General features: G+C 39.4%; 1 protein-coding gene across 1 annotated transcript in view; it reads right to left on the bottom strand.

Moving 5' to 3' along the window:
- Positions 1-27,539, bottom strand: part of LOC124269745 (neuronal calcium sensor 1) — a 135,807-nt gene that overhangs the window by 86,655 nt on the left and 21,613 nt on the right. Inside the window, exon 2 of the mRNA XM_046704773.1 lies at positions 5,393-5,417. Within this exon, the coding sequence (XP_046560729.1) occupies positions 5,393-5,417 (25 nt within the window). The remainder of the gene's footprint in view (positions 1-5,392; positions 5,418-27,539) is intronic.

Raw genomic sequence — 27,539 nt, 5'->3', positions numbered from 1 at the left:
ATGAGTGGGTGAGTTTAATTTTACGCCGCACTCAGCAATATTCCAGCTATATGGCGGCATCTGTAAATAATCGTCTCTAGACCAGATAATCCAGTGATCAACAGCATGAGCATCGATCTGCGCAATTGGGATATGATGACATCGGTCAAGCAAGTCATCCGACCACCCGATCCCATTAATCGCTTCTTACGACAAGCATGGGTTACCAAATACCAATTCTAACCCTGATCTTCATGATGACTAATATCGGTATATTTTATACTTGATACTTGTTTTCACAGACATAGGCTGTGCTAGTGCAATTGCTGGAATGTTGAGTAAAAACTCACTCACTCGCCCCATAACACCTGAGGGCGGTGGCGTAGCTTAATGGTTAAAGTGTTCGCTCTTCATGCCAAAGACCCAGGTTCTATTCCCTAAATGTACAATAAGTGAAGCCCATTTCTGGTGTCGCCTGCCGTGATATTGCTGGAATGTTTGTAAAACTCACTCACTCACCCCATAACGCCTGAGGGCCGTGGGGTAGCCTTGTGGTTAAAGTGTTCGCTCTTCATGCTGAAGACCCAGGTTCTATTCCCTAATTGTATAATGAGTTTGATTCCTCACATAGGTACAATATGTGAAGCCCATTTCTGGTGTCCCCAGCTGTGATGTTGCTGGAGTATTGCATGAAACTAAACTCACTCACTCGCTCTTCATTCCTTACTGAAAGCATGGTGTAAGAAAACCATGCTATTATGTTTAGATCACCAAAGTAATACATAGAGGATATTATATGAATGTCCATGTCATACTATGTTTACGAAACGAGTGCCTAAATGTTTCCTGAGCGAGAGCAAGGGATATACTGATATTTAGGCACGGGTGTTGTAAACACGGTATGAATAAAATAGTAACAAATAGTAATTGTTGATCACAGTAAAATATCTTTATAACGAACATGTTTATAGAACACTGACTGAGAAAATCAAGTAAAGTTGGTCCTCCTTTTGAGTTCATTATAGTTGTAGTTTACTGTAATTTGACTTCAAATTATTATCAAGACGGAATTAAAACCAGGTTCAGCCCATCTTTATGATACAAAATCAAACATTTGATTATTAACTGACTGACTGACTGAGTTTGGTTTTACGCCGCTTTTAGCAATATTCCAGCAACATCACGGCGGGGGACACCAGAAATGGGCTTCACACATTGTACCCATGTGGGGATTCGAACCCCGGTCTTCGGCGTGACGAGCCAACGCTTTAACCACTAGGCTGCCCCACCGCCCTTTAATTATTAACAGTCTGATTACAGAATATTTAAAAAGAGGCAATGACAAACTAAAGGTTAACATGGATGCTTTGTCCACTGGTGTTTTGCAGGGCAGCAGGAGAGAACTGCCTGGCTTAATCTTGTTTTTGCTTGTGAGTGCAAAATCAATGTGCACAGCAGCCCTCAAGCCCATCTCTTGTACAGAATAAACCTGCTTAGGCCGATCCTAAAACCTTCTTTGATTCAAGAGAGGGGAAATCAAGTGTTACAAATATATTAATGATCAAATATGCTACTTATAATGTTGTTTCTTAACCAAAGCATTTATTTGAAAAATTGTGTTTTTGTGGCTGACATTGTGTCTTTAGTATCATGTAATGGTTAGAGATTCAGATGCAATACACCAATCTGATGAACTTGGCATCCGATAAAAATGCAAATAAAGTTCCCTATGAGGGACTACTTTTGGTTACCCGTAAACAGTTACTAAACAACTTCTACCATCTCCGCCAACTGATGTAAAGCCCATTTCTGGTGTCCCCTGCCGTGATAGTGCTGGAATCTTGCTAAAAGCAGCGTAAAACTAAACTCACTCACTCACTCCTCCAACTGAACCGGGGTGGATCAGGGAGGGTTAGAACTGATCTTCAGTAACCCATGCTTGTCGCAAGAGGTGACTAACCGGATCGGGTGGTCAGGCTCACTGACTTGGTTGACACACGTCATCGGTTTCCAATTGCGTAGACTGATGCTACTGCAGTTGATCACTGCATTGTCTGGTCCAGACTTGATTATTTACAACCTGCTATATGCCATGGATATTGCTGAGTGTGGCGTTAAACAACAAACAAACTAATTTGGGTAAACTCCATCGATAATTATGATGCATATTTGCTAACATTTGCTGCCTATCTTTCCCATAAGTGAGTGGGGCGGTGGGTAGCCTAGTGGTTAAAGCGCTGGCTCGTCACTCCAAGACCCGGTTCGATTCCCCACATGGGCACAATGTGTTAAGCCCATTTCTGGTGTCCCCTGTCGTGATATTGCTGGAATATTGCTAAAAGCTGCGAAAACTAAACTCACAGTCAGCATAAGTGAGTGAGTTGGGTTTTCATGTTACTTTGAGCAGTACGACAGTTGTATCACAGGAATCAGTGATCATGAGAGTTTCAGCAATATTCTAGACATTCCACATTGTGGAACGTTAACATTCTTAGTGCATTCTTCTGCATGTTTGATCAAAAATATCCTTTGAGTATTAATGAAACCTTAAGTCTATAATTCAGGGTCTGAAAAAGAGATGATAAAAGATTGCCATGACTGAAAACAGAATTGGGGTAACTGTTTAATATATAAATATTAGGCCAGTGATCCACACTATGAGTGAGTGAGTCAGTCAGTTCAGTTTTATGCTGCTTTTAGCAATATTCCAGCAATATCACGGCGGGGGACACCAGAAATGGGCTTCACACATTGTACCCATGTGCGGAATCGAACCCGGGTCTTCGGCTTGACGAGCGAACGCTTTAACCACTAGCCTACCCCATCGCCCTCTACACTATGAACCAGTCCTGAGTCAAGAATAAACCATTAGCATCTTATTGGTTTAGCAATAGTGTCTGCAAGATTATGATTTGTGAGTGCTGGACTACCATAGGGGACAGTCATGTTCACTCTTGTTCAAACACATGGTATCAATGCTGTTTTTCGGTATTTTGGTTTTCGTTTTTTGGTAATCTGTTAAAGGTTTTCAGTGCTGTTTATCCTTTTAGGCCCCACGGAATCTATCTCTGCAGACTTGTGACTGGTTATTCTGGCATTCTCAGATTGTAGCCTGACGTTGTACATCAGCCTGACTACCAAATTTTTCTACTACTAAGTAGGATTGCACGGTACTACCAGTATACCGGTATATCGCAATACGCTTTTCAAACGATATGTATTGCAATATATTTTTATGAGAACCGGTATATTGGGTAAGAGCATCTATTAAAAAAATTCATTATCTTTATGGTTTAAATTAAAATCTACACATACTGTCATTCTGAACAAATGATTTCCTTCGTTGTTCAATGACAAAACGGCATACTGTAATACAATAATTCTTTAAATAGGAAAATAGAATCCATGAATGCGACCTAATTTTGAGACTGCTGTTATGTTCCTCAAAGCAATCGTAGCACTAAGGTAATCGAACTCCATATACTTTAACATAGACTTCATTGACAGGTGGTGCATTAGCTCACGATCGCTTTGAGGAATGGGGCTCAGAACCATAACATATATGTGTAGGGACTTATGATGAAGAAAATAGGAGTGATGTACACAATAAGTGTCACTCACTGTCGAACACTTAAGTTCCCAATATATCACAATACATGTACATATCGCAATATGGGCACCTGAATCGCAATATATTGCAATACAATTTATTTGTCAATACATAGCCCTACTACTTAGTTACCACAACTTCCCCACTATGAGATGTGACTAATCTCCATCATAACCCATTTCCCTGCAATATCTAAATGTTATAATTAGTGAGGGTTATGGGCTGCCTGGAATATCTTACCACAAAAATGTAAAAAATTAGCTTTTCTGAATAAAAAAATAAAAAATGTTTATACAACATGAGATGTCCTGCCTACATCCAGACGTTATGTCTTGTGAATTATATGTTAAGTCAAGCTGCCTCTCTTTTCATAGAATATAATTGCGTGTTTCTAAGCAGTGACTGAAAAAATATCCTCTCTCAAACAAAATCCTGTCTCATCCCTTCCCATCAATATCAAATGGTGCGTCCCTTAATAATCCGCGTCTCACGCTACGGCTGCAGCATTGCTCCAGGGCAGAATTTATGTAAAAGATGGATTTAGTGAGCGAAACAGTAAATGCATATTTGTATCTAAATTAATCCCTTAAATATTCGTCATTAAATCTTGTAAAGAAAATATTTCCTATCCAACAAAATGTTTTAAGAGGTGAAACAAGGTTTAAGTGTTGCTGGTAATAGCAGAGGTGATGTAAAAGACGGATTCTTGGTGTGATTCGTTAAGCTTGCTGGTGTCACTCTTTCATGCTTGAAAACAAAACAATTCACAACCATAGCAAGAAATCAGAATTTTTTAAAAAAAAGCTCAATCTGTGGTTAAAATTTAAAATTAATTCCTATTACCAGCTCAACTCCTAAACTCTGACTTGTCTTTAAGCAGCCTGAAAATTCTGATGAAAAGTTCAGGAAAAGACATGTTATTGGCTTGGAGATAGAAAATACACAATTTGAGAGAAACAAGCAACTACATGAATAAAATAAGGCCAAAGTCATGTGTTCCTCAAAACAAAGAAGTTGCCATAAATTTTCCCTGTTAAATGAGGCAAGTCTAGATTTTCCAACAGGTTCAAGAATCTCCCACATCACCTGATGAAAAAGTACTCTGAAACATTGTTTTCCTCATAATACATAAGATGACATCCATAAATTCCACCTTTTATGTGAATCACTTCTAACGCTGCTTGAAGACTTTATACTTGCATCAGTTAACAGGGAAAGTTTATGTATGGCAACTTCTTTACTACATGGAACACATCTCTGAGTATTGTCTTACCTGATGAAAAAATATGCTGCAAAACTTTGTGTTTATTCACTAAGAAGTTGACATCCATATATTTTCCCTGATATTTGAATGGCTTCCAAATACCATTCAAACACTGGCTTCATTTACGCCAAATCAGCACAGTAAGTAGACTAACACTTAGTCTCTGAATATACATAATTTTGATACTTAACAAATAAACCCAGGAACATATTTTTTGAGCTGGGAAAATTAACTTTTATTTTTTTCTTATTCTTGAAAAAGTACAACTGGTGGATCCATAAAACAAGAAATAAAATTGGTCTGGCCTTATACAATATCTTAAAACAAGCAAACAAAATGCAGCATCATAACAATTACTTCAACCATCAATCCCCAAAATATAAAAGGAAGTGGTTTCCAGTGGTTTTATACTTTGGGAGTCATATTTTTTCAATTTATTTCTAAAATTCATATCAGAAAATGGGTCTGCTTCTCGTCTAACCACCAGCTGTCCAGGCACAGTGTTTGATTACGATCAAGATAGGAAACGCTATACTCACCATTGCCTGATTTCTCCTTCCGAAACTGGAACAAAAAAATTACATGAATTAAACATGTGTCTTATCCACAACTAAGCCCCTGGCTATATCTAAGCAGAGTCTACTCATAGCCTCATCCCTGTTTTATATACAGCGGAAAAACATTTGAATTTTGCCTACCACTTCTTCTCCTGAGATTGACAATTTTGTCATTAGAATGTTACTTGAATATAACATCTGGTATTATCATGGCAAGGTATTCCTGAGCACCTTATCTTGTTACATTCATACTCAACAAATGGAAGGGGGGAGTTAAGATATCTAAAATCATTCTACAAATGTAAACCAAGACGTAAGCAGGATGTTTGCCAGGAGATGTTAAAAATGCAATAACCGACACAAAAGATGGATGGAAGTATGTAAAGCACATCACACACACACACACACACACACACACACACACACGCACACGCACACACACACACACACACACACACACACACACACACATTCAAAAGAGGTACAAAGAAAAATCTCAAGTACATAAAACATCAAAATTCAAGTGAGCTATATAGTAATAATAATAATGAGAATATTTATAACGTGCCTTTTCCAGGCTAGATATCCTGCTCAAAGCACACAACCTGATAATTTTTAATTACCCCGGATAACCCAAGCTGCCTGTTAGGCTCTAGAAGGTTAATAGTCTCATGACTTATTTCACCGGGTACCCATTTTCTGCTGGGTGAACACAGGCAATTTTTTAACAAACTCACTTGCCTAAGGTAAGACCACATGTATCAGATCTATAAAGACGATTCTTGAACATACATTAATAAAATACATACTTTCAATGACAGTAGTTTACATTTTACACAAAATAAAACCTCTACTTTCAGTGACATTATACCGGGCATCTAACGTGTGGTCTTAAAACGTGGGATCTTTTCTTCACTCATTTCAAAGGCAAAATAGAAAGGCTTGTTTTTGCTCCGCAAGTAAATATCAAAGCCTGAAGGCTACAAACACTCACAACCTAAAATGAAAGCAAGTGCTCCCTTTCTATTTCCCTTGCACAATTTGATTACCATACAAGTGAACGCGAAATCTAATAACTCGGGCACAAAATTGACGTGTGTCATCTCAACTTCAAATATTTCTCCAGCAGCCTGTTTGGCTGCACTTTTTCATCATAACGGTTGTCGTTGTCAGGGCGTACCACCCATAGGCGGGACAAATTACAATAATAAATCGTAATACAATTCTCGTGGCTGGTGTAATATACTGAGAACGTGTCCTTTCATCCGCAAGTTGTTGTTTACGTCATTGTATCAGGGATAAAAGTACCAAGATAACCCATCCATCTCACAGAAAAACACTTTAACCCAATATGACCACATGGCAAAATAGCCATGACACAGAAGCTGAATGACGCATTATGAAATTGTATTTTTGTATTTGGCTGCTTGAATTAGAATCTGTGACGAGTACAGGAAAATGTAGCTGTATAAGTATAAATGAGTCAATATTTAATTTTATTTTCTGTATAGCTATGTATTAATTTACTTAATATAATCACATAGAAAAATAGCCATGACACACAAATTGAATGATGCATTAGGTCTTTTTTTATTACTTGGTTTACGGATCCACTGACCCGAAATGTGAAGGAAGCGGGGGAAAAAAACCTTTTACATATTTTTTTTTGCCATTATATGCAGCCGATCTGATAACAAAGAAAGAAATAATTTTTTTAGCAAATTATACCTTTCAAATATTTCCTGATACAGTGGAACAGAGAGAAAGGTAATGCCACAGGCTGCTCAGCTGGCATGCAGCACCTGGCTTATATGATATACTCAAGTGTGAAAATACATCTCCATATTCCCCTTTTTTCTTACCCTACCAACCTAATTTAAAAAATTAAAAATTGGTAAACCATGTAATTAAACAAAAAAGGCCTTATGAAATTGTATTATTGTGTTTGGCTGCTTGAATTAGAAACTGTGACCAAGTACAATAAATGTTGCTGTACAAATATAAATGAGTCAATATGTTTTTTATTTATTTTCTGTATGGCTATGTATTCCAGGACAAAGTATCTATTTAGAGTGTGAATATTTCACACCAACAATATTCAAGCCATATCACATTTGCTAGCTGTTCTCCATACTCAGGAATATCTATAATTTGATATTTTTAAAAAACTCTAGATGAGATGTACAGGCAAGTCTAACTATCTGTCTAAAAAAGGATATTTCCAATTAGACTTTTTCTGACTGAATCATCCTTTGAGATCACATGACACCTCATCATAAATATTAGCCAATCAGAATTTGAGGGAGAATTTGCTGCTGTCATCTGGTGACAGTGAAAATCGGCAATAGTTGAAATCAGCACCCTCCTACCTTCATCTTGTACCTTACTATATATAGTGTCAAATTTGGTAATTGGTGGCAGTACGACAGCCTAATGGTGTGTTCATCACACCAAAGTGAGTGAGTGAGTTTAGTTTTAAACCGCTTTTAGCAATATTCCAGCAATATCACGGCGGGGCACACCAGAAATGAGTTTCACACATTGTACCCATGTGGGGAAACAAACTCATGTCTCATGTAAAGCGAAAGCTTTAACCACAAGGCTATCCCACCACCTCCCCTCACACCAGAGACCAGGGTTCAACTCCCAACATAGGTGCAAAGTATGTAGCGTATTTCAGGCATCCTTGACACAATTTTGCTGATCCTAAAACCCTACTCAGTCACTCACCCCAGTAGCCAATACCCCTATCATATCTATAGGAGTCGGGGGCGGCGGGGTAGCCTAGTGGTTAGAGTGTTGGCTCATCACGCCGAAGACCCGGATTTATAATCCCCACATCGGTATATGTGTGAAGCCCATTTCTGGTCCCCTGCGGTGATGTTGCTAGAATATTGCTAAAAGCGGCGTAAAACCAAACTCAGTCAGTCATTCTATAGGAGTCTAAATTTGGGAAGCTACCAGGCCGTGAAATAAAAGCAACAAAACCACATCCTTAATATATTCAAGCTATATGGCAGCAGTCTGTAAATAATCTAGTCTGGACCGGACAATTCGGGGATCAACATCATGAGCATCTATCTACGCAATTGGTATATGATGACATGTGTCAACCAAGTCAGTGAGCCTGACAACTCGATCCCGCTAGTCACCTACTACTACAAGCTTATTGTATGTAGAATATGATGTGCCCTGATGTGGTGGCCAAAAATGGTCCCATTTTTTACAAATCTAGGTCACTTGACAAGACCCTGTTTTGTTATGTTTTTACTCAAATCAGAAATATCGGAAGTCAGTTGTTCATTATACAATCCGTAATGATGAAATACAATATAGCATACATCAGATACTCTTTAATGTCTTTACCTCAAATTAAGAAACTACCCCAGTCATTGAAATTTGTAAAAATAATGGGTTGGTTTATTTCAAATTCCATATAGGGAAAGAGATCATAGAGATGCTCACTGTTCAAACTGTGCAACAGTAATCTCACAACATAGTTGACAGTGAACATGCAACAATTATCTTGCAACATAGTTAACAATAACCCCCACAGTCAATAATACTCTTACAACTTAACAGCAATCTTGCAACATAATTACAGTAATTTTCCAATATTGTTAACAATAATCTTGCAATATTTTTAACCATAATCTTGCAATATTGTTAACAATAATCTTGCAATATTGTTAACAATAATCTTGCAATATTGTTAACAATAATCTTGCAACATTGTTAACAATAATCTTGCAATATTGTTAACAATAATCTTGCAATATTGTTAACAATAATCTTGCAATATTGTTAACAATAATCTTGCAATATTGTTAACAATAATCTTGCATAGATGCAAATATCAGTCTCTGCTTACCTGCTCGTAGACTATTTGCAATAATAACACATCCTTTTAAGAGACCAGAAGCAAATTTCATGCAGATTTCTTCAGTGTGTACTAAACCTAATAAATATGATGCTAAACTTAACTGTTGTTTTTTAGGTGTCTCAGGGGTGGAAATAACTTTAAAACTGCTAGTGTACTCCGGTACAGTGGCACATGTAAAATCACTTGCCCTGATAAGTTTTCCACTATACCGGCTGTTTTCTTGTTGATTTTTTAAAATAAACAACATTATTAACATTGGAAAGTCAACTGGACACCGGTACAGCGTGATATACAAATTTGCTTGCCCGACAGAAAAAAACACTGGACTCAGACGTCGGGCAATGGGTTATTTCCACCCCTGCTGTCTACATGCTGACTAACAGTACCTACCCTCATAGTAAAGTGCCTATATGGCTAACATATAAATGGAAATGCCTGGAACATTAGGAAGCACTTGAGTCACACTATACACTTCATACAAACAGGAAAGTTTCATGCAGGACGAAGATAAAGATAGCCGACAGACGTCCCCAGGAGAGGAACATACCAACATCACATGACTGACTGACTGGAATGATGTCCGCCATGGATTCAAGAAATGTGCCTCAGATGTATACAAATATTTATCTGTATTATAGCAGTCTAAAAGTAACTATCATAAGGATTACTCTTTCTGTCAGGCTTTCAATTTTCGTTGTGGTGGCTGAGTGGGTTAGATCACTGATTTTATGTGCTGGCAGTTTTGTACCTCACTCTGACAGACAGGGTTCGAATCCCGGATGCGTCTCAATGCCCCAAATGTATTAGAATTTATACTTTCTTAAGAAAGAGTAATCACGAACATAATATGGTATGTTTGACTAAGTACTGAAGGCATTAGGCATTTAATCACTGGATTGCCTGGCCTAGACATGAATGTTTACAGGCTGCTGTCATAGAGCATCACTTCGTTTAAGTCTCACTTGCATGTGTAGCAGGACATCCAGTATTTTTCAGAAATAGGAAAAATGAAATCTTTGATGGCAACTTCAAGGTAGAGGAACATGAAGACAAGAATTTTTAGCAATAACAAAAAAATACAAAGAACTTGTTATCCGTAAAAAGAAACGTGTCATTTAGTCAGACACCATGAGAAAAATCGAACTTGTGGACAATTATTTTCAGCTCAGTTTGTCATTTACATGAAGCACTTTTTACTACGACTTACAACTTTCACTATTCTTAAACTTGCCAAGTCTTCTCCTCATGGAGCCATTTGGTTTGCTTTGCACCCAGAATGCTTTTCCCCTGGCTTCCTAATTGCAAACGTTTGACAGCTAGCTTGCAGACTGTCTAAAGAACACAACAAAGTGGTACTTTGTAAAATTAGTGTCACTACTTATGAGCGAATGTTTTCTATCACAGCCATTTCACGCCAAGACATTTTATAGCACAAATTTGACTGTCACATTACATTGATTTTTTTTTTATGATGGTGAGATGCATAAATGGTCTACCAGAAAATCAGATCTTTGATCACTGCAACTCGTGGCAGGGAGAAAGCTTGACCCAATAAACAATACGCCTACCTACGTATCCTTGCCTGGTTGAAGGCTCTAGCGATGTTCAAAACTTATTTATGGGTTTCTGTGATGACTTAATCTGATAATTACTCTGGCTAGCATTACCTTACTGTCTACTGTGAAACATTATGTCAAATCTACATAATTATGTAAGAATTAGTCATTCAGGTTTAACGTTGATCCCTGGATTGTCTGGTCCTGACTCGATTATTTACAGGCCGCCACCATATAGCTGGAATATTGCTGAGTGCGGCGTAAAACTAAACTCACTCACTCACTCATTTTAAGCCTGGTCGTATGGAACATTGAAAAGATCATTCACAAACGGTTCAAAGTAATAATGATGCTAACTAAAATCTTGAAATTAACTTGCTTCCAAATGAATGCAACTACTGGCTGTAGTAAAAAATGTGACTCTATACTAATCCAACTTTAATTAAGATTAAGTTCAGTGAATACAAACAAAGACCACTCACATTTGTTTTATTTATTGAAGACTTGTGTTTTGTTCACGGTCTATAGTATCATTTCCTGTATCTAGTATGTTTATTGATATGAGACACGGCGTATGTGAAACTTCTAACACTATTGGAATTATTGGTTACAATTAATGAGTGAGTGAGTGAGTGAGTGAGTGAGTGTGTGAGTGAGTGAGTGAGTGAGTGAGTGGGTGGGTGGGTGTGAGTGGGTGAGTGAGTGAGTGGAGTGGGTGGGTGGGTGGGTGGGTGGGTGAGTGGGTGGGTGGGTGGGTGGGTGGGTGAGTGAGTGAGTGAGTGAGTGAGTGAGTGAGTGAGTGAGTGAGTGAGTGAGTGAGTGAGTGAGTGAGTGAGTGAGTGAGTGAGTGAGTGAGTGAGTGACTAAGTTGACACATGTCATCATATCCCAATGATCGATGCTTGTGCTGTTGATCACAGACTTGTCTGGTCCAGACTTGATTATCTACAGACTGCCAACATATAGCTGAAACACTGCTGATCATGAGAGCAGCATTAAACAAACAAACAAACAAACAAACAATATTGGAATCCGATCATCAGAACCTTACATAAACTCTGGATTGCCTAACACATACCTCACTTTTATACATCAGCCACCAACAAAGCAGTTTTCTTGAGCTTTACGGAAATAGTTTAATAAAAGCAACTTCAATTCGAGACTTGGCTTTCAAAAATAATTTGATAAAATTCTTCACTTAAACCTGAAAAATGATCAAAAGAAGCTCCTGGAATGTCTAATATATAGTTAAAACCGTCTGACTCTACTTCTCGCAGGCTATGGATGGTCTCTTCTGTTTTATATGTTCTCCCATGAAATGAGAGATAGATTAGCGTGTGGAATCAGTCGTTCAGCAGATAACTGATGTTCAAAATGTCCTGCCTTTTCTCGGCTGCGCGATCACAAAACACATTCAGATAAATCTCGTAAGAGATGCTCCTAGAGCTCAGATGTTTGTCCTGACACAACCCTTAGTCGTGTGGTAAACAGCACTGGAAAGATATAATTTTAATAACACTGCTTCTAATTAACTAATGTGTTTTTAACTGATGTAATTATTCTCCATGGGTGGTGAGGTAGCCTAGTGGTTAAAGCGTTCACTCATCATGCCGAAGACCTGGGTTTGATTCTCAACATGGCTACAATGTTGGAAGCCCATTTTTGGTGTCGCCTGCCATGATATTGCTGGAATATTGCTAGGTGTTGGAAAATTAAAATTAGTCATTCACGAAATGTAAATGTCCCCTGCCTCACTTTGTGTTTGTTTGTTGTTTAACACTGCACTCAGATGTCTGTAAACAACTGAGTCTGGACCTGACAATCCAGTGTTTGGACGCCTGTCTCCTGAGAGTTTCTAGGACTTCAGTCCTGCCCCACAACAAAGCACATGTGATACATGTGGTCTCACCTTAGGCAAGTGAGTTTGTTCAAAAGTGCCTCTGTTCACCCAGCAAAAAATGGGTACCCGGTTGGATAAAGTCATATGACTATAACCTTCTTGCGCCTGGCAGCTTGGGTTATCCGGGGTAATAAGAATCAGATTCTGATTAAGCGCCGCGAGCAATCACTTGGTGTTTGGAGACTGTGCGCTATAGAAAATGACTTATTATGATTAATTATTAAATGAGTCTCACAAAGTGAAACATCCTACTGAAGTCACTCATGGTCTGCCAGTACGGCTGCCGCTATACATTTCTAAATATTAGTAACTGGCATTTATTGTTTCATTACCAAGACAATTATGTCTTCTTGTAAGCATCATGAAAGGGGACCTAATTCTTTATGCACATTCTCGTGATTCCCTGGAAGCACACGTGAAGTTTATACCCTGTAACTGAGCACGGCAGATACACAAACCTATCAGTGATCTCAGTTACTGTATTTTACTGTCAGTATGGTGCAACATACTGGGCAACATACATAATAGGCTTGTGGAGATATGTGAAGTGAGTGAGTGAGTGAGTGAGAGAGTGTGAGGAGTGAGTGAGTGAGAGTGAGTGTGTGAGAGTGAGTGAGTATGTGAGAGAGGAGTGAGTGAGGTGGAGTGAGTGAGATGTGAGTGAGTGAGTGAGTGAGTGGAGTGAGTGAGTGGAGTGAGTGAGTGAGTGAGGAGTGGTGAGTGAGTGGGTGAGTGAGTGAGTGAGTGAGTGAGGAGTGAGTGAGTGAGTGAGTGAGTGTGAGAGTGAGTGAGTGAGTGAGGAGTGAGTGAGTGAGTGAGTGAGTGTGTGAGAGTGAGTGAGTGAGTGAGTGTGAGTGAGTGAGTGAGTGAGAGTGGGCTAGCACCATACATCTGTAGCAATAATCTTAAACATGACATTTCACAATATCTTGTGACATGGATCTTTATTACTGGTTTGCCTGGACCAGATTAAATCATTTACAAGTTGATATAATATGTAGAATGTTTCTGTCAGTGGCATTTAAAACTTAAATACACCCACGGTTTCGCCAATGAAAACAAGGTCAGCATGGGTTGTTGCACAAATTCGCTCGCTCACCCTCTGATCTCACTCTCTCATCCTATCTCCCCCTGTATCCCCAAAATAGCAGCTTCTCCGATGGAATGGTCTCTACTTACATTAATGATATAATACATACAGGGAAGACGATTCTGTTTTGAAAGGAGTCAACAACATAAGCATAACTTCATAGCTTATAGCTTAAGATAAGGACATCCATAAAAATGTTAATATAAAAAGAGTCAAATAGTCCATTCGCCTAGGAATTTGACAGGAAAATATCATTCATTGCAGCCAGTTCTTTATTCCATACTGAATATGGGATTCCTATTCTAGCTTTCACATCATTTTTCTGTCCAAGAAACTTGTATCACCAGACTTACAATCAATCATACGTTTAGACAAACAATTTTGTTTGTTTTGTATATTTTTTTTGTGTAACACGGCACTCAGCAATATTCCAGCTATATTTGGTCTGTAAATAAAGTCTGAACTACACAATCCAGTGATCAACATAATGAGCATCGAGCTACGCAACTGGGATATGACGACCTCTTACGACAAGCATGGGTTGCTGAAGACCAACTCTAACCCAGTTTGACAACTGTTTATCAAAAGTGACAATATTGATGAGCAATATATTTTGCATCCTGTAAAACCTGATGACCACTAAAATGCTGTCCAAGATATTTTTATGGATTAAACTTCTTTTAAATTTCTCTCACGAAGTTTCGAGACCATTCCAGGTCCCTTCATCAGGTGAACTGGCAGTTAGGACTATGACGTCGTCACTATGACATCATAACTGAGTTATGACGTCACAATGCAAGTGACATCACAGTACACTAAAATGCTGTTGGAAAGAATGTTTCATAACAAATATAGTTGTATTCAGCTCTATTACTGCAGCAATCACAAGGACCAAATGCCTCAAAATGCACCCAATAAGTGTCTAATATCATGAGTACACCAATCTCCCCATCTATAGTGATTTATCAAGACATTCTCAGAGGCTGATATTCAGTCTAAAGTCTAGAGCTAAAGTCTGGAATTACCCAATTCAGGTTCAAAGATTTAAAGATTGTGTTGTTATTTCAGGGAAAACTGTAAATCACTGATAACATGACCAATAAAGAGACACAGGCTTACATGTACACTTGTATATTCAATCCAATATCAGGATATCTCTGAAATTAAAAATAACTTTTTTTTAAATCCTAATTTTGTACAAATTGATGCATTTTTTGTCAATTTGCCTGCCACAATTTGTTATTTGGGATTCTAGATAATAAACCCTGTAGAGCCATTGAGTCCCATTCAGCTTCAGTCCCCAGGGAAACAATGTAAGCAAGAGTTATTACTCCTCAGAAGACGGTGCCACAAGGTATGGATACAGTTATTCCATCGCACGTCCCACTGATGTGTAGAGATACACTCCAGTCTAAGTAAACTTGGGCTCAGTATTATTCGTTACACTGCTATACTGAGTCTAACAAAACCTTGTGGAAGGTCGCGTCAGGTAACCTTTTCAATGGACCAATCAGAACACAGCTTACCAAATCGCGAAAGTTGACATTCGCACATACCTTTTGAACTTTTACCTCGAAAAAGTTTTGTACCCGTACGATTCCGAATGCTATTTTCCGTACGATCGCTTCCAAGTGATGCACATGGAGCACGCCACAAGAGTGAGTAAACAGTCGCTGAGAATAGCGTTTTGTCAGTATTCAAGGATGTCAGCTTGCGGAAATATTAGCTAATGATAGCCATGTCAACAGAAACCCAAAAGCGTATATTCAGCAGGTCATATATCTGTGTTTTATGCGGGTTTTCATTTGTTATGAGATCAGTGTTGGCGACCGGGGAAGAGAAAATCCATTTTGTAAGTCCCGCCAAACCCTAAATAGTAGCCGTTGTCTGATTGGTTAAATCGGTTCGGCCATCTCATGTTTGATTGGATGGTCATAGGTCGCTCAAAGGTTACCTGACGCTACCTGACGCGACCTTCCACAGTGTAACGAATAATACTGAGCCTAAGTTTACTTAGACTGAATGTTGTTTTATGGGTGAATGTTGTTTTATGTCTCAGTCAGCAATATTCAAGCAATAATAGTAATTCTCTTGTCTTCTTCCACCGAGCATGGTGTAATCTGGAGGCAGTAATGCAGGCTACTGTACAATCCCTGGACCTAGTTATTTCACTGTTCAGCCTCACCCTAGTCTAGCTGATCCTCTTGAGGACCACTAGAATGAATTAAATGGTTTCACACATTGTTATTTCTGGAGTGGTGTTTATTATATCTACAGAATGAAATGGAAATTTGGCAAAAAATATCATACTTAAAAATGACTATCATACTTAACATGCACTAATTTTTCTTCATGCCTATTGGTAAAAAATCACCAATTATTGCAAGCATTATTGAATGATGAAATATGAATCATCATTATTAAACTTGACCAAGACCACTAGAGATAAATAAAAATGACTAGAAGACATTCGTTATGACAAAGATATCATATTCTCAGTTTTATCATTATTTATTTCATAAATACTATGGGGTTATTGCCACCACAGCTTCCTTTCCATCGTGATATCAGTTTCTTCATCTTTCCAATCAGCAACTTAGCACAAAATGTTTCTTGCACATGACTGCTATTTCACTGGACAGTTATTTTTAGCATCACACCATTGAAATCAGGCTCAAAACAACAGTACTACAGCAGATGAGTATACCATGTTCATTATAATTGATTGGAGGCACTGGATGCCGATCCTTTAGGCATAAGGCAACCAGTTCCAAACCCATCTAATTCTAGGTACGAAAAACTTCCTTTATACACACCAATATGCAGTATTAAGGTCATGTTTCAACACACAAGATGATGCTTGAAAAGTATCAACCCAAAGCGACAATAGGTTAACAGTAATCTTTGATACCATGTTCACCTCCTTTTCCAAAGACTTCAATCCCTGCTTGAATATTGTCCCTGGGTTTCCAGTGAGGCAGCAATATGCACCCACTATGCAAAAAAGGTATAGACTGGACGCAAGGAAAAAGAGGATTTTGTTACAATAGCCAAACAATAATAACAATTTTACCAAAGTCCCGAAAAGATATACGAAGCAGCTTCCAATACATCAAATCTTACAGTTGTGTCCTAAACCATTTCATAACATTGCAGCAACATATGTTGTATGTGGGATTACACTTTCTTAGTAAAGTACAGATTCTTGTACTTTGTTGGGTTGAATCCCATCTGGGATTCGAATTGAGGGGACACAAAGTGGGGTAATAATAATAATAATGTGTCCATTTATATAACGCCAAACTCCATACTAGGTATGCTCATAGCGCTAACAATCAAGGCACAGCACATTATTACCCCGGATAACCCAAGCTGCCTCTTAGGCGCGCTAGAAGGTTATAGTCATATGACTTTTTCCACCGGGTACCCATTTTCCTGCTGGGTGAACAGAGACAATTTTGAACAAACTCACTTGCCTAAGGTGAGACCACATGTGTCACATGTGCTTCGTGTGGGGCAGGACTCAAGTCCTAGAAACTCTCAGAAGTCAAGCTGCCAAACACGGTCACCCATCCAAGGACTGTCCGAGCTCGGCGCTGCTTAACTTCACCGATTTGTGACTGAGCTTTGAGCACAGGACCACGCGCCACCACAAAGTCTGCACCCTAGACTACCTTTTGTCCAACTTCCATTTTCGTGGAAGTCGCAGTGGCTGAGCAGGTTAGGTGGCTGACTTTGTGTGCTGGCGATTAGGAGCCTGACTCTGAGGGTGTGGGTTCGAATCCTGGATGGGACTCAACAAAAGTACTAGAATCTGTACTTTACTAAGAAAGTGTAATCACAAACAAAACATTTGTTACATTTTACCACTTTCTAAAATGGCATTGTGTAATTATAACCTTTCAGCACCATTCCTGTAAGGACCCTTGGGATGGATTATTGGACGTGTCGTGGACTCTCAGTTTAGTAAGTCAAGGTCAAATACTGTACAGTCGTGCCCCATTTATTCGAACCTCAGATATCCAGAAAACTCGCCTTCCGAACGAAAATTGCTCAAAACGAATTCACAATGTTGTAAATTACTCACTTATCTGGAAATCCAGTTTCCGTAACCAGACGGTTATTTTCATATACAAAACGCTAAATAATATAGATTTTATTCTCGTATATCCAGATGGCTGAGCACCTGTCAGCATGTTTACACACGCATTTTACAGAGTGTCCTTGCGTGCCCTAACATAAAAGAAGTTGTCAGTCTTTGAAGTGCGAGAGGATTAACTACCTGTAATTAGCAAGGTGACACTGAGTTAATTTTGAGTTGTGATTGGCAAGGCTAGACGTCCCTGTTGTTTTGGTAGTCCGGAAGTTTACGTTAGGTACAGCAACAAAGCGAACGCGAGGATGACATCAGAACTGTTTCGTGATTGGTTGCTAGCATTTGACAGACAGATGCATGTACAGGTATGTTCGCAGGTATACATGTACAGGTATGTTCGCACGTGTTGTTGACTTGACTGCTTTATTTGACAAGATGTGATTTTATGTATGCATTTGTAGCAGGGCCTGGAGTCATCCCACAGATGACATCCTTACCTTGTCAGCTTGCTGACGGGGTTAACCTCTTTGGTCATGTGGACAAGGCATCCGACTTCGGATTAGAAGGTCCGCGGTTCGAATCCCAGCACGGGCCTCGGACATTTTATGGCCGCTACACATTGTTATTTGTTGATGCCTTATCAATAAAGATTACATCTGGGGTCTATTATGTTCGTTTCTTTGTATGTCCTTTTACATATGCACCGTGGTTCAGATATCCAGAAATTCGTTTATCCGGACAATTTCAAGAAAAACACAAGTGTCCGGATAAATCGGGCACGACTGTAATATAAGCAATCATCTGATACAACAGATCCTTTAGTGTTTACATCAATCATCATGTCTGTCCTCAGGTTCATAGCTTTTGGCATCAGTCCTTCCATTTATATTCATCTATCCATAATGGATTTCCTTGATCAATACGATCATTATACAGTAGTCTCTATATGCAAGCATGTCAAGGGTTTCAAATCAGATTCTAATGTTTGCTACAATGTCTCATTCTGGTTCAACCATCCATCACCTTATCCAACTCAATGTCACACAGTAATGTATGGGCACCTCTATATAAAGACACCATCAGTCACGACCAAGATAAATGGATGGGTTTAGTTTTACCCTGCTTTTAGCAATATTCCAGCAATATCACAGTGCTTTGAGCATGCATGTAGATGTGATCGACTATGGCGCGATATAAATATCCATATATATCAGACCTACCCAAGAAAACTTTCCCACTGTGCAGAAAAACACGGAAAAGTCCACATTAATTGAGGAAATAACAACATAAACATATTACCTCGCTACTGAAATTTCGTCTTCCATGTGCGCATGCGCAAAATCGAAGTTGCAGGCTCTTCGGGTTTTTTTATCCAGTTTTAGCGATTTAAAGTTACCGTTTTTACTGTTTCAGTAGTGAGGTATTATGTTTATGTTGCTATTTCCACAACTAATGTGGACTTTTTTTTCTGCACAGTAGGAAAGGTTTCTTTGGTAGGCCTATATATACAGCTTGGGACACTAGAGTGAGTGAGTAACTGCTGCTTTAAGCTGCATCAGCAATTTTGCAGCTATCCACAGCTATGGGACACTAGATATGGGCTTCACACATTGTACCCATGTGGGGAATTGAACCCAGAACATCAGCATGACGAAGCAGCCACTCTAAGCACTAGGCCACCCTACTGCCCCTCACCATATGATGAGATCATACTACAGTTACTGTAGTAGATACTGCAGTTCTTCTCAGTTGATGAAAATGGATGTAACTGTGCCTTGTGGCAGCAAGAGTTGTATACTCCCCAGGGAGTTGAGATTGATAATACGATGAGCCGTTGAGATTGACTTCCAATGATCGAAGGGAAAAATAACAGCGCCTTGAGCATGCACTAGTGTGTGGATATGTGCGCTATATAAATATCCTATAATAATGATAATAATAATAATAACTGCTGTTGTGAAGCCATCCATTACAGACATGGTGAAAACTTTAGGGGAAGATGCTTCTTCCTAATTCTACTACCCGTGAAGGTCCGGGTTAGAATGAACCTTCAGTAACCGATGCTTGTCGTAAGAGGAGACTAACGGGATCGGGTGGTCAGGATCGCTGACTTGGTTGACACATGTCATCAGTTCCCAATTGCGCAGATCGATGCTCATGCTGTTAATCACTGGATTGTCTGGTCCAGACTGGATTATTTACAGACCGCCTCCATATAGCTGGAATATTACTGAGTGCGGCGTAAAACTCAACTCACTCACTCACTCCTTTTCTACTGTTAAGAAGAGACAGTGAAGTTAAAGACTGGAAGAAAGAGCCTTGCAGATGATCCAAGATCAGGGGGACCTTCACCTCCACCATTAAGGATAATAAATATAACACATGTTTGTTTGTTGTATAACACCGTACTGGGTTATATTCCACAAATATAGGGGCGGTGGGGTAGCCTAGTGGTTAAAGCGTTGGCTCGTCACGCTGAAGACCCGGGTTCGAATCCCCACATGGGTACAATGAGTGAAGCCCATTTCTGGTGTCCCCCGCCGTGATATTGCTGGAATATTGCCAAATGCGGCGTAAAACCAAACTCAGTCAGTCAGTCCACAAATATAATGGAAGTCTGTAAATAATTGAATCTGTACTGGATTATCCAGGGATTGACAGCATCGATCTACACAACTGGGATACAATAACATGCATCTTCCAAGTCAGCGAGCCTGACCACCCAATCCAGTAAGTCGCCTCTTACGACAAGCATGACCAAGTCTAACCTGGATCTTCACGGGTAAATATAACACACAACATGATTATGGTTCAGCTGATTCACCACACATCACATGGGATTCAACTATAGCAACATCAATACACACAAGTTTGAAACACCAAATATATCTGATATCAAGAGATACGAGGGTTGAGGTTCTTTTAAAATCCAAAACCATTCCTGTAAATGTGTCCTGTTTGCAAACAGTATTAACTAGGGGCTTGAGGCTCAAATAATACAGCTCACCAGCTCCAGTGTCAAGCCATTATTGATGACTGATTGTGATGTCAATGTAACAGATGACATCACAATGGTCTGTAAAACATAGTGATGCAATGGCATTGTGGCAATAGTTCCTGGGAGATACCATTAGCTCTCACCTAAACAATATCTCCTCTACATTCCAGTTTGGGATGATTAAGCAGGCATGTCGCATGAGAGAGCTGAGAAATTCCAATCAGAAGCACTCCAGATATATTTTCTCACATATATCTGTGAATTTACATCATTCTGAACCAGATCCAGCTATTTTTGTCAAGCATTTTGTTACCATGGATAGTCTAGGGTTCTTCACAAGAACCCAGAGACCAAATAACAACAAAACAGCTTCTACCATCTCCTAAAGGTCTGTTCCATTAGCTGTAAAGATATAATGGCTGTGGTTTTCTGGGATTGCAAGGAATGCTGGTTTGCATTACCTTCTGAAAAGTCACACTATTATGCTAATCTGTGAATGCAACTACATAAAAATTTCAAGGCCAAATGAAAGGTGCAGGAAAATTCACATGTGCACAAGTCTGTTGCTGTGAAAGCTTTAATGCATGAATGGCTTTGGTCACATTAACCAGATTTTGCACAAGTATATTCAGTGCTTGCCATGATGCAAAAAACCTGCTTAAATACGCAGTCAATTTAGAACCTTGCATCATTGTTGACGCAATGCTACTGGGCCCTTGGTCAGATAACCTGAACTTCTAAATCTTCATGTGTGCCAGTTAACTGCTCAGTGCTGATTAAATACTTGACTGCCTGACCTTGTTTTTTTGTCCTTATTAAACAATCACAGTTGATGTCTTAATGAAAGTTCCAAACTGAAGTTGACTCCCAAGAACATGTCCATGACTCCCTCTCATGACACCAGGGAGTCATGATGACTCCTAAATTTTATGCCAAGGGCAAACACTGATATTTCTGAAAAGTTTCCAACAGGTATTCAAATAAATGAGACAGACATGCCAAACTTTTCCATATCCTGTGCCAATTCTATTCTTGTCAGGAATAACAACTTAAGAATTCAAGAAATTATTTAATCATGTTTGTTGATGATCAAGCCAGACCTATTCCATTTGTTTTCCTTTTGAAATATGCCATGACGATGTGGGCAGAAAAAAAATATTTTCTGACTTTTTTAATTTCCAGTTCAAAAATGCCCATTTAAACAAAAAGCATTGTTAACACTGTTTAGCATTTCATTTTGGAGTACAGACTCTTTGGTCTGGGTTACAAATCTGCAACTATTTTAAGAAGGATTTCTTAAACATGTCGTCATCCCAAAGTATACGGGAACATCCAGCCCAGCCATGTTAAGTCAAGCCGAGTCATCAGTTCAACATCCCTGTAAAGGTGACAAGTGTTGTAATTTACCAATTCCATGGATTCCTTAGTATAACGCCCTGCTAATATCCATTCCACAGACACATTATATTCCACTCATCTGATTAATCCTTGAATAAAAATGCTCTGTAGAAATCGTGTTATTACTGCAATTCCGACAGGGCATTTCCCCCCTTGATACCATTACTCCTTGAACACATCTGAAGTTAAGAAAACCTTTGGGACTTCATTTATGCCAATATACCTCCGTCAAATATCAGGCTATTAAATCTACAGACTTTTATACGATGACTGTAGTCGGAATTGGTTCCAGTATTGGCGCTGAGGCATCAGATTGATCCAATATGGTGGCACAGCAGACAAACCGTTATAGTGCCAAAGTCATCACTCTCGGTGCTTTGCTGTTAGCTATTGCAAACATAGACATGTATAACGGTTAGGTCAATATCGCTCTAGATGTCAACCCCTTCACATCCTGGACAACAGGAAGGGACAGTGGTGTGTGTTAGCTTGTTATACTTAAGATGTAGAGCATAGACTGCTTGATAAGCTTGAAACATTGTTTGAAAGGGTACACTGCAATTTTCGTCAATGTGCATTGATATTATTTACTTCCCAAGGACTGTGTGACTTGCAGTTGTGAAGTGGAGTTGTATTTAATCCCCATGGAGTTGAGATGGGCAACAGATTCCTGAGAGCTGTCTGACTTTCAGGTGTGAAGTGGAGTTGTATACTAACCATGAAGTTGAAACAGAGAACAGAGTAAAGAGGGCTGTCTAAATTTCAGTTGTGAAGTGGAGTTGTATAGTCTATGGAGTTGAGGTGATCAAAAAATTCCTGAGAGCTGTCTGACTTTCAGGTGTGAAGTGGAGGTGTATAATACCCATGGAGTTGAGACAGACAACAGAGTAAAGTGAGCTGTCTGACTTTTAGTTGTGAAGTAGAATTGTATACTCCCCATGGAGTTGAGACAGACAACAGATTAAATAAAGGTGGCTGACTTTCAATTGTGAAGTAGAATTGTATACTCCCCATGGAGTTGAGACAGACAACAGATTAAATAAAGGTGGCTGACTTTCAATTGTGAAGTAGAATTGTATACTCCCCATGGAGTTGAGACAGACAACAAAGTAAAGAGAGGTGGCAGTCTTTCAGTTTAGAAGTGGAGTTGTATACTCCCCATGGAGTTGAGACAGACAACAGATTAAATAAAGGTGGCTGACTTTCAATTGTGAAGTAGAATTGTATACTCCCCATGGAGTTGAGACAGACAACAGATTAAATAAAGGTGGCTGACTTTCAATTGTGAAGTAGAATTGTATACTCCCCATGGAGTTGAGACAGACAACAAAGTAAAGAGAGGTGGCAGTCTTTCAGTTTAGAAGTGGAGTTGTATACTCCCCATGGAGTTGAGACAGACAACAAAGTAAAGAGAGGTGGCAGACTTTCAGTTCAGAAGTGGAGTTGTATACTCCCCATGGAGTTGAGACAGACTCAGAGTAGAGCTGTCTTACTTTCACGATTGAAGTGGAGTTGTATACTCCCCATGGAGTTGAGACAGACAACAGATTAAATAAAGGTGGCTGACTTTCAATTGTGAAGTAGAATTGTATACTCCCCATGGAGTTGAGACAGACAACAAAGTAAAGAGAGGTGGCAGACTTTCAGTTAAGAAGTGGAGTTGTATACTCCCCATGGAGTTGAGACAGACTCAGAGTAGAGCTGTCTTACTTTCACGAGTGAAGTGGAGGTGTATACTCCCCATGGAGTTGAGACAGACAACAGATTAAACAAAGCTACATTCAAGAGAGAATTGTATGAGACTTGAGACAGACAACAAAGTAAAGAGAGGTGTATCACTCCCCATGGAGTTGAGACAGACAACAACAAGTAAAGAGAGTTGGCAGACTTTCAGTTCAGAAGTGGAGTTGTATACTCCCCATGGAGTTGAGACAGAAACAGAGTAGAACTTTAAGTGGAGTTGTATACTCCCCATGGAGTTGAGACAGACAACAGATTGAATAAAGGTGGCTGACTTTCAATTGTGAAGTGGAATTGTATACTCCCCATGGAGTTGAGACAAACAACAAAGTAAAGGGAGTTGGCTGACTTTCAGTTAAGAAGTGGAGTTGTATACTCCCCATGGAGTTGAGACAAACTGCAGTATAATGAAAGCCAGCTGACATTCAATTATGTAGTTGAGTTGCATGATCCTCATGGAGTTTAGACAGATAACAGAGTAAAACAGGTTGCTGACTTTCAGTTGTGAAGTGGAGTTGTATACTCCCCATGGAGTTGAGACACACTGCAGCACAATGAAAGCCATCTGGCATTCAATTATGTAGTTGAGTTGCATGATCCTCATAGAATTGACATATTCCGGTACGACTGTGCACTTTTCACTTTACTCAGAAACATGTTCCTTCCAGAAAACCAGTGGTCAATAGCATGAACCACATCCCATGCTGTCCGGATATGATGGCATGCCAAGTAACCAAGTCTGACCACTTTAGTCACTAGTTACAACAACCAATAGATTGCTTTCCAAGGCCACCAGGGAGGCTTCATATAAACATACATACTTCCCATGGAGTTGAGATGGAGCTACAGATCCACTGGTCCAGTGTCTACCATCCATGCTGCAAATGATAGATACAGCTCCTTCTACCCAACTCATCATACCATCAGCCCATTGGCCAGAAGTAGGACAGGTAACCTTCAAGAGGAAGAAATGTATCCAGACCAAATGAGTGCTATTGACTGGCCAGATCATTAGGTTTCCACCCCTGAAGGGGCGAGGGGTAGCCTAGTGGTTAAAGCGTTGGCTCGCCACGCCGAAGACCCGGGTTCGATTCCCCACATGGGCACAATGTGTTAAGCCCATTTCTGGTGTTCCCCCGTCGTGATATTGCTGGAATATTGCTAAAAGCGGCGTTAAACTAGTCAGTCAGTCCACCCCTGAAGATCAGGGTTAGAATTGGTCTTCAGCAACCATGCTAGTCATGAGAGGCCACTGATGGGATCAGGTGGTCAGGCTTGCTGATGTGTTTGACACATGTCATTATGTCCCAACTGAGTAGATTTATGCTCATGCTGTTGATCATTGGGTTGTCCTGTCCAGACTCGATTATATACATACCACATCCATGTAGCTGGAATATTGCTGAGTGTGGCGTTAAACAACAAACAAACACTTAGGGTTCATCTGGAAGTGTCTTCAGATCTTCATCCCCCGCCGTGATGTTGCTGGAATATTGCTAAAAGCGGCGTACAACTAAACTCACTCACTCAGATCTTCATTCAAAGAGATATCACATCAGAGTGTAACAGTAGGGGTGGGTATTGCAGAGAATTTTCACATTGCGATATATTGCGATGCGAAAGCATATATTGCGATATGTATTGCAATTTATTGCAAGAAGGGTTTTTTTTAACAATAAACTAATTATAATCGAGTTTACGCTTTATTTATAAAGCAAAACCAAAAGAAAGTCACAATGCTTGATTAAGCTTTCATAAAAACCTTCAATCATGACAAAATAAGAATATAAATAATATTTGGCACAAATGAAACAAGGCAAAGAATAATTTAACATCAACTTAGAGGTTACTAGTTTGAACTACTTTCTTCACTCTCAAAAAAAGCCCTGAGATTTTAGACAGCATCTTGACCTGGTCAGGACATATCAGGGATCATTGGTCATTAATGAGTAAATATTTAAAACATTCTGACAAACCAGTAAAATGTAAAATCTTTGAAGGGCATGTAGAAGTTGAATGCATAAGAAAAGCAACATTTATGGATGTCAACTTCATTCACAATATAGAAGTTGACATCCATAAATCTTGCTTTTCTCAGTTAAATGTAATTTTCACCACTATCATTCCCACCACCATTACCACAGTTGCCACAATCATCAAGGTTTCCAAGTGTTACAAAGTTTTCCGAATGCATGTCAAAATACCGGTTTTCGATCAGAGTATCGCAATACATATCGTTTTCATGTCTGAACCGGTTAATACCAGTAAACCGGTTATATTGCACAGCCCTATGTAACAGTATATATTACTGAGACTGGTCTGTAAACAATAGCCATCATGACCTTCAACCAATTCTCACACCATGAGCCACTGCTGTCTATAGTTCATAAAACATTTCATTCACAAGGAAATGGATTCAGCTCAAGTTTCACAACTTATCCGGAAATTGGATTTATTTTGAATCCCAGAACTAGAAATGTTTCCACGACACATAACCTACACTGTAGTTCAGATCTACTCCAACACCCACACATCAGGATTCATGAACATGGTTCATTTTAGCACATATATCCTAAAGCCAGTAAGAATATCTACAAATTTTATTCAGCCCAGTGAATAAAAGAAGTACATTTACTTGATTTTTATTTTACTGTTAGCTTGCACAAAAGATGCGATGCAACAAAAAACCGTTAGCTTGCACAAAAGATGCGATGCAACAGAAAACCGTGAACCAAAGCTCATTTCCTTCTCATCTTAATCGAACTGACGACCTCTATGTTGCAAATGCTGAAGTCACTACATAGAAAAACAACCTGACAAGACAGAACACATAACACACAGAGAAGTGACCGCTTCATACCAAAAGACGTTAAAATATGGTACTTGTTGGTCCCTGTCTGGCGTTCGACATTAATGGGTACAACAAGGACTGGTCGACTCGGAGTCAGTATAATGTGTCTGAGTGGGCTATTCATGCTTCACTTCGGCATGGTATCTCAGTGGGCTAGCACTATAAAACCAGCTTTAAGTCTGGGCTAGTACAAGCAGCCGCACATACACATACACACGCATGCACGTCGTCATATGAGCGAAATATTCTCAAGCACGATGTTTAACCCAATTTCACCTCACCTCACAGAGAAGTATAACAGTAAATATACCCCAACAGTGTAATAAGAATGGTAATAACAAGGTTGGTCAGGAGTTCATGTCTTCTGAAAACAGTGCTCCATAATGATCTATATAAGGCACGAATGCTGTGCAAACTGTCAAGCAAACGCTGTAAGATTGATGCATGTGGTGCAAAATTCCATTCACTCACTCACTGACAGCGTTATGTGTGCTCTCAGGTTTCAGCGAAGAACAAGAACTAATGTTTGTGCTGAATCATCGTTTTTCTGACACAGATGAATAGTAATGAAACTATTAGGGTTATGTCGGCAGTTTTACTGAGTCAATTCACTGCTG

Source organism: Haliotis rubra, unplaced genomic scaffold (genome assembly GCF_003918875.1).
Source record: "Haliotis rubra isolate DU_JTF1 unplaced genomic scaffold, ASM391887v1 Scf147, whole genome shotgun sequence".
Lineage (NCBI taxonomy): Eukaryota > Metazoa > Mollusca > Gastropoda > Lepetellida > Haliotidae > Haliotis > Haliotis rubra.
Note: the sequence above shows the minus strand (reverse complement) of the source record. Positions and strands in the feature narration are given on the sequence as shown.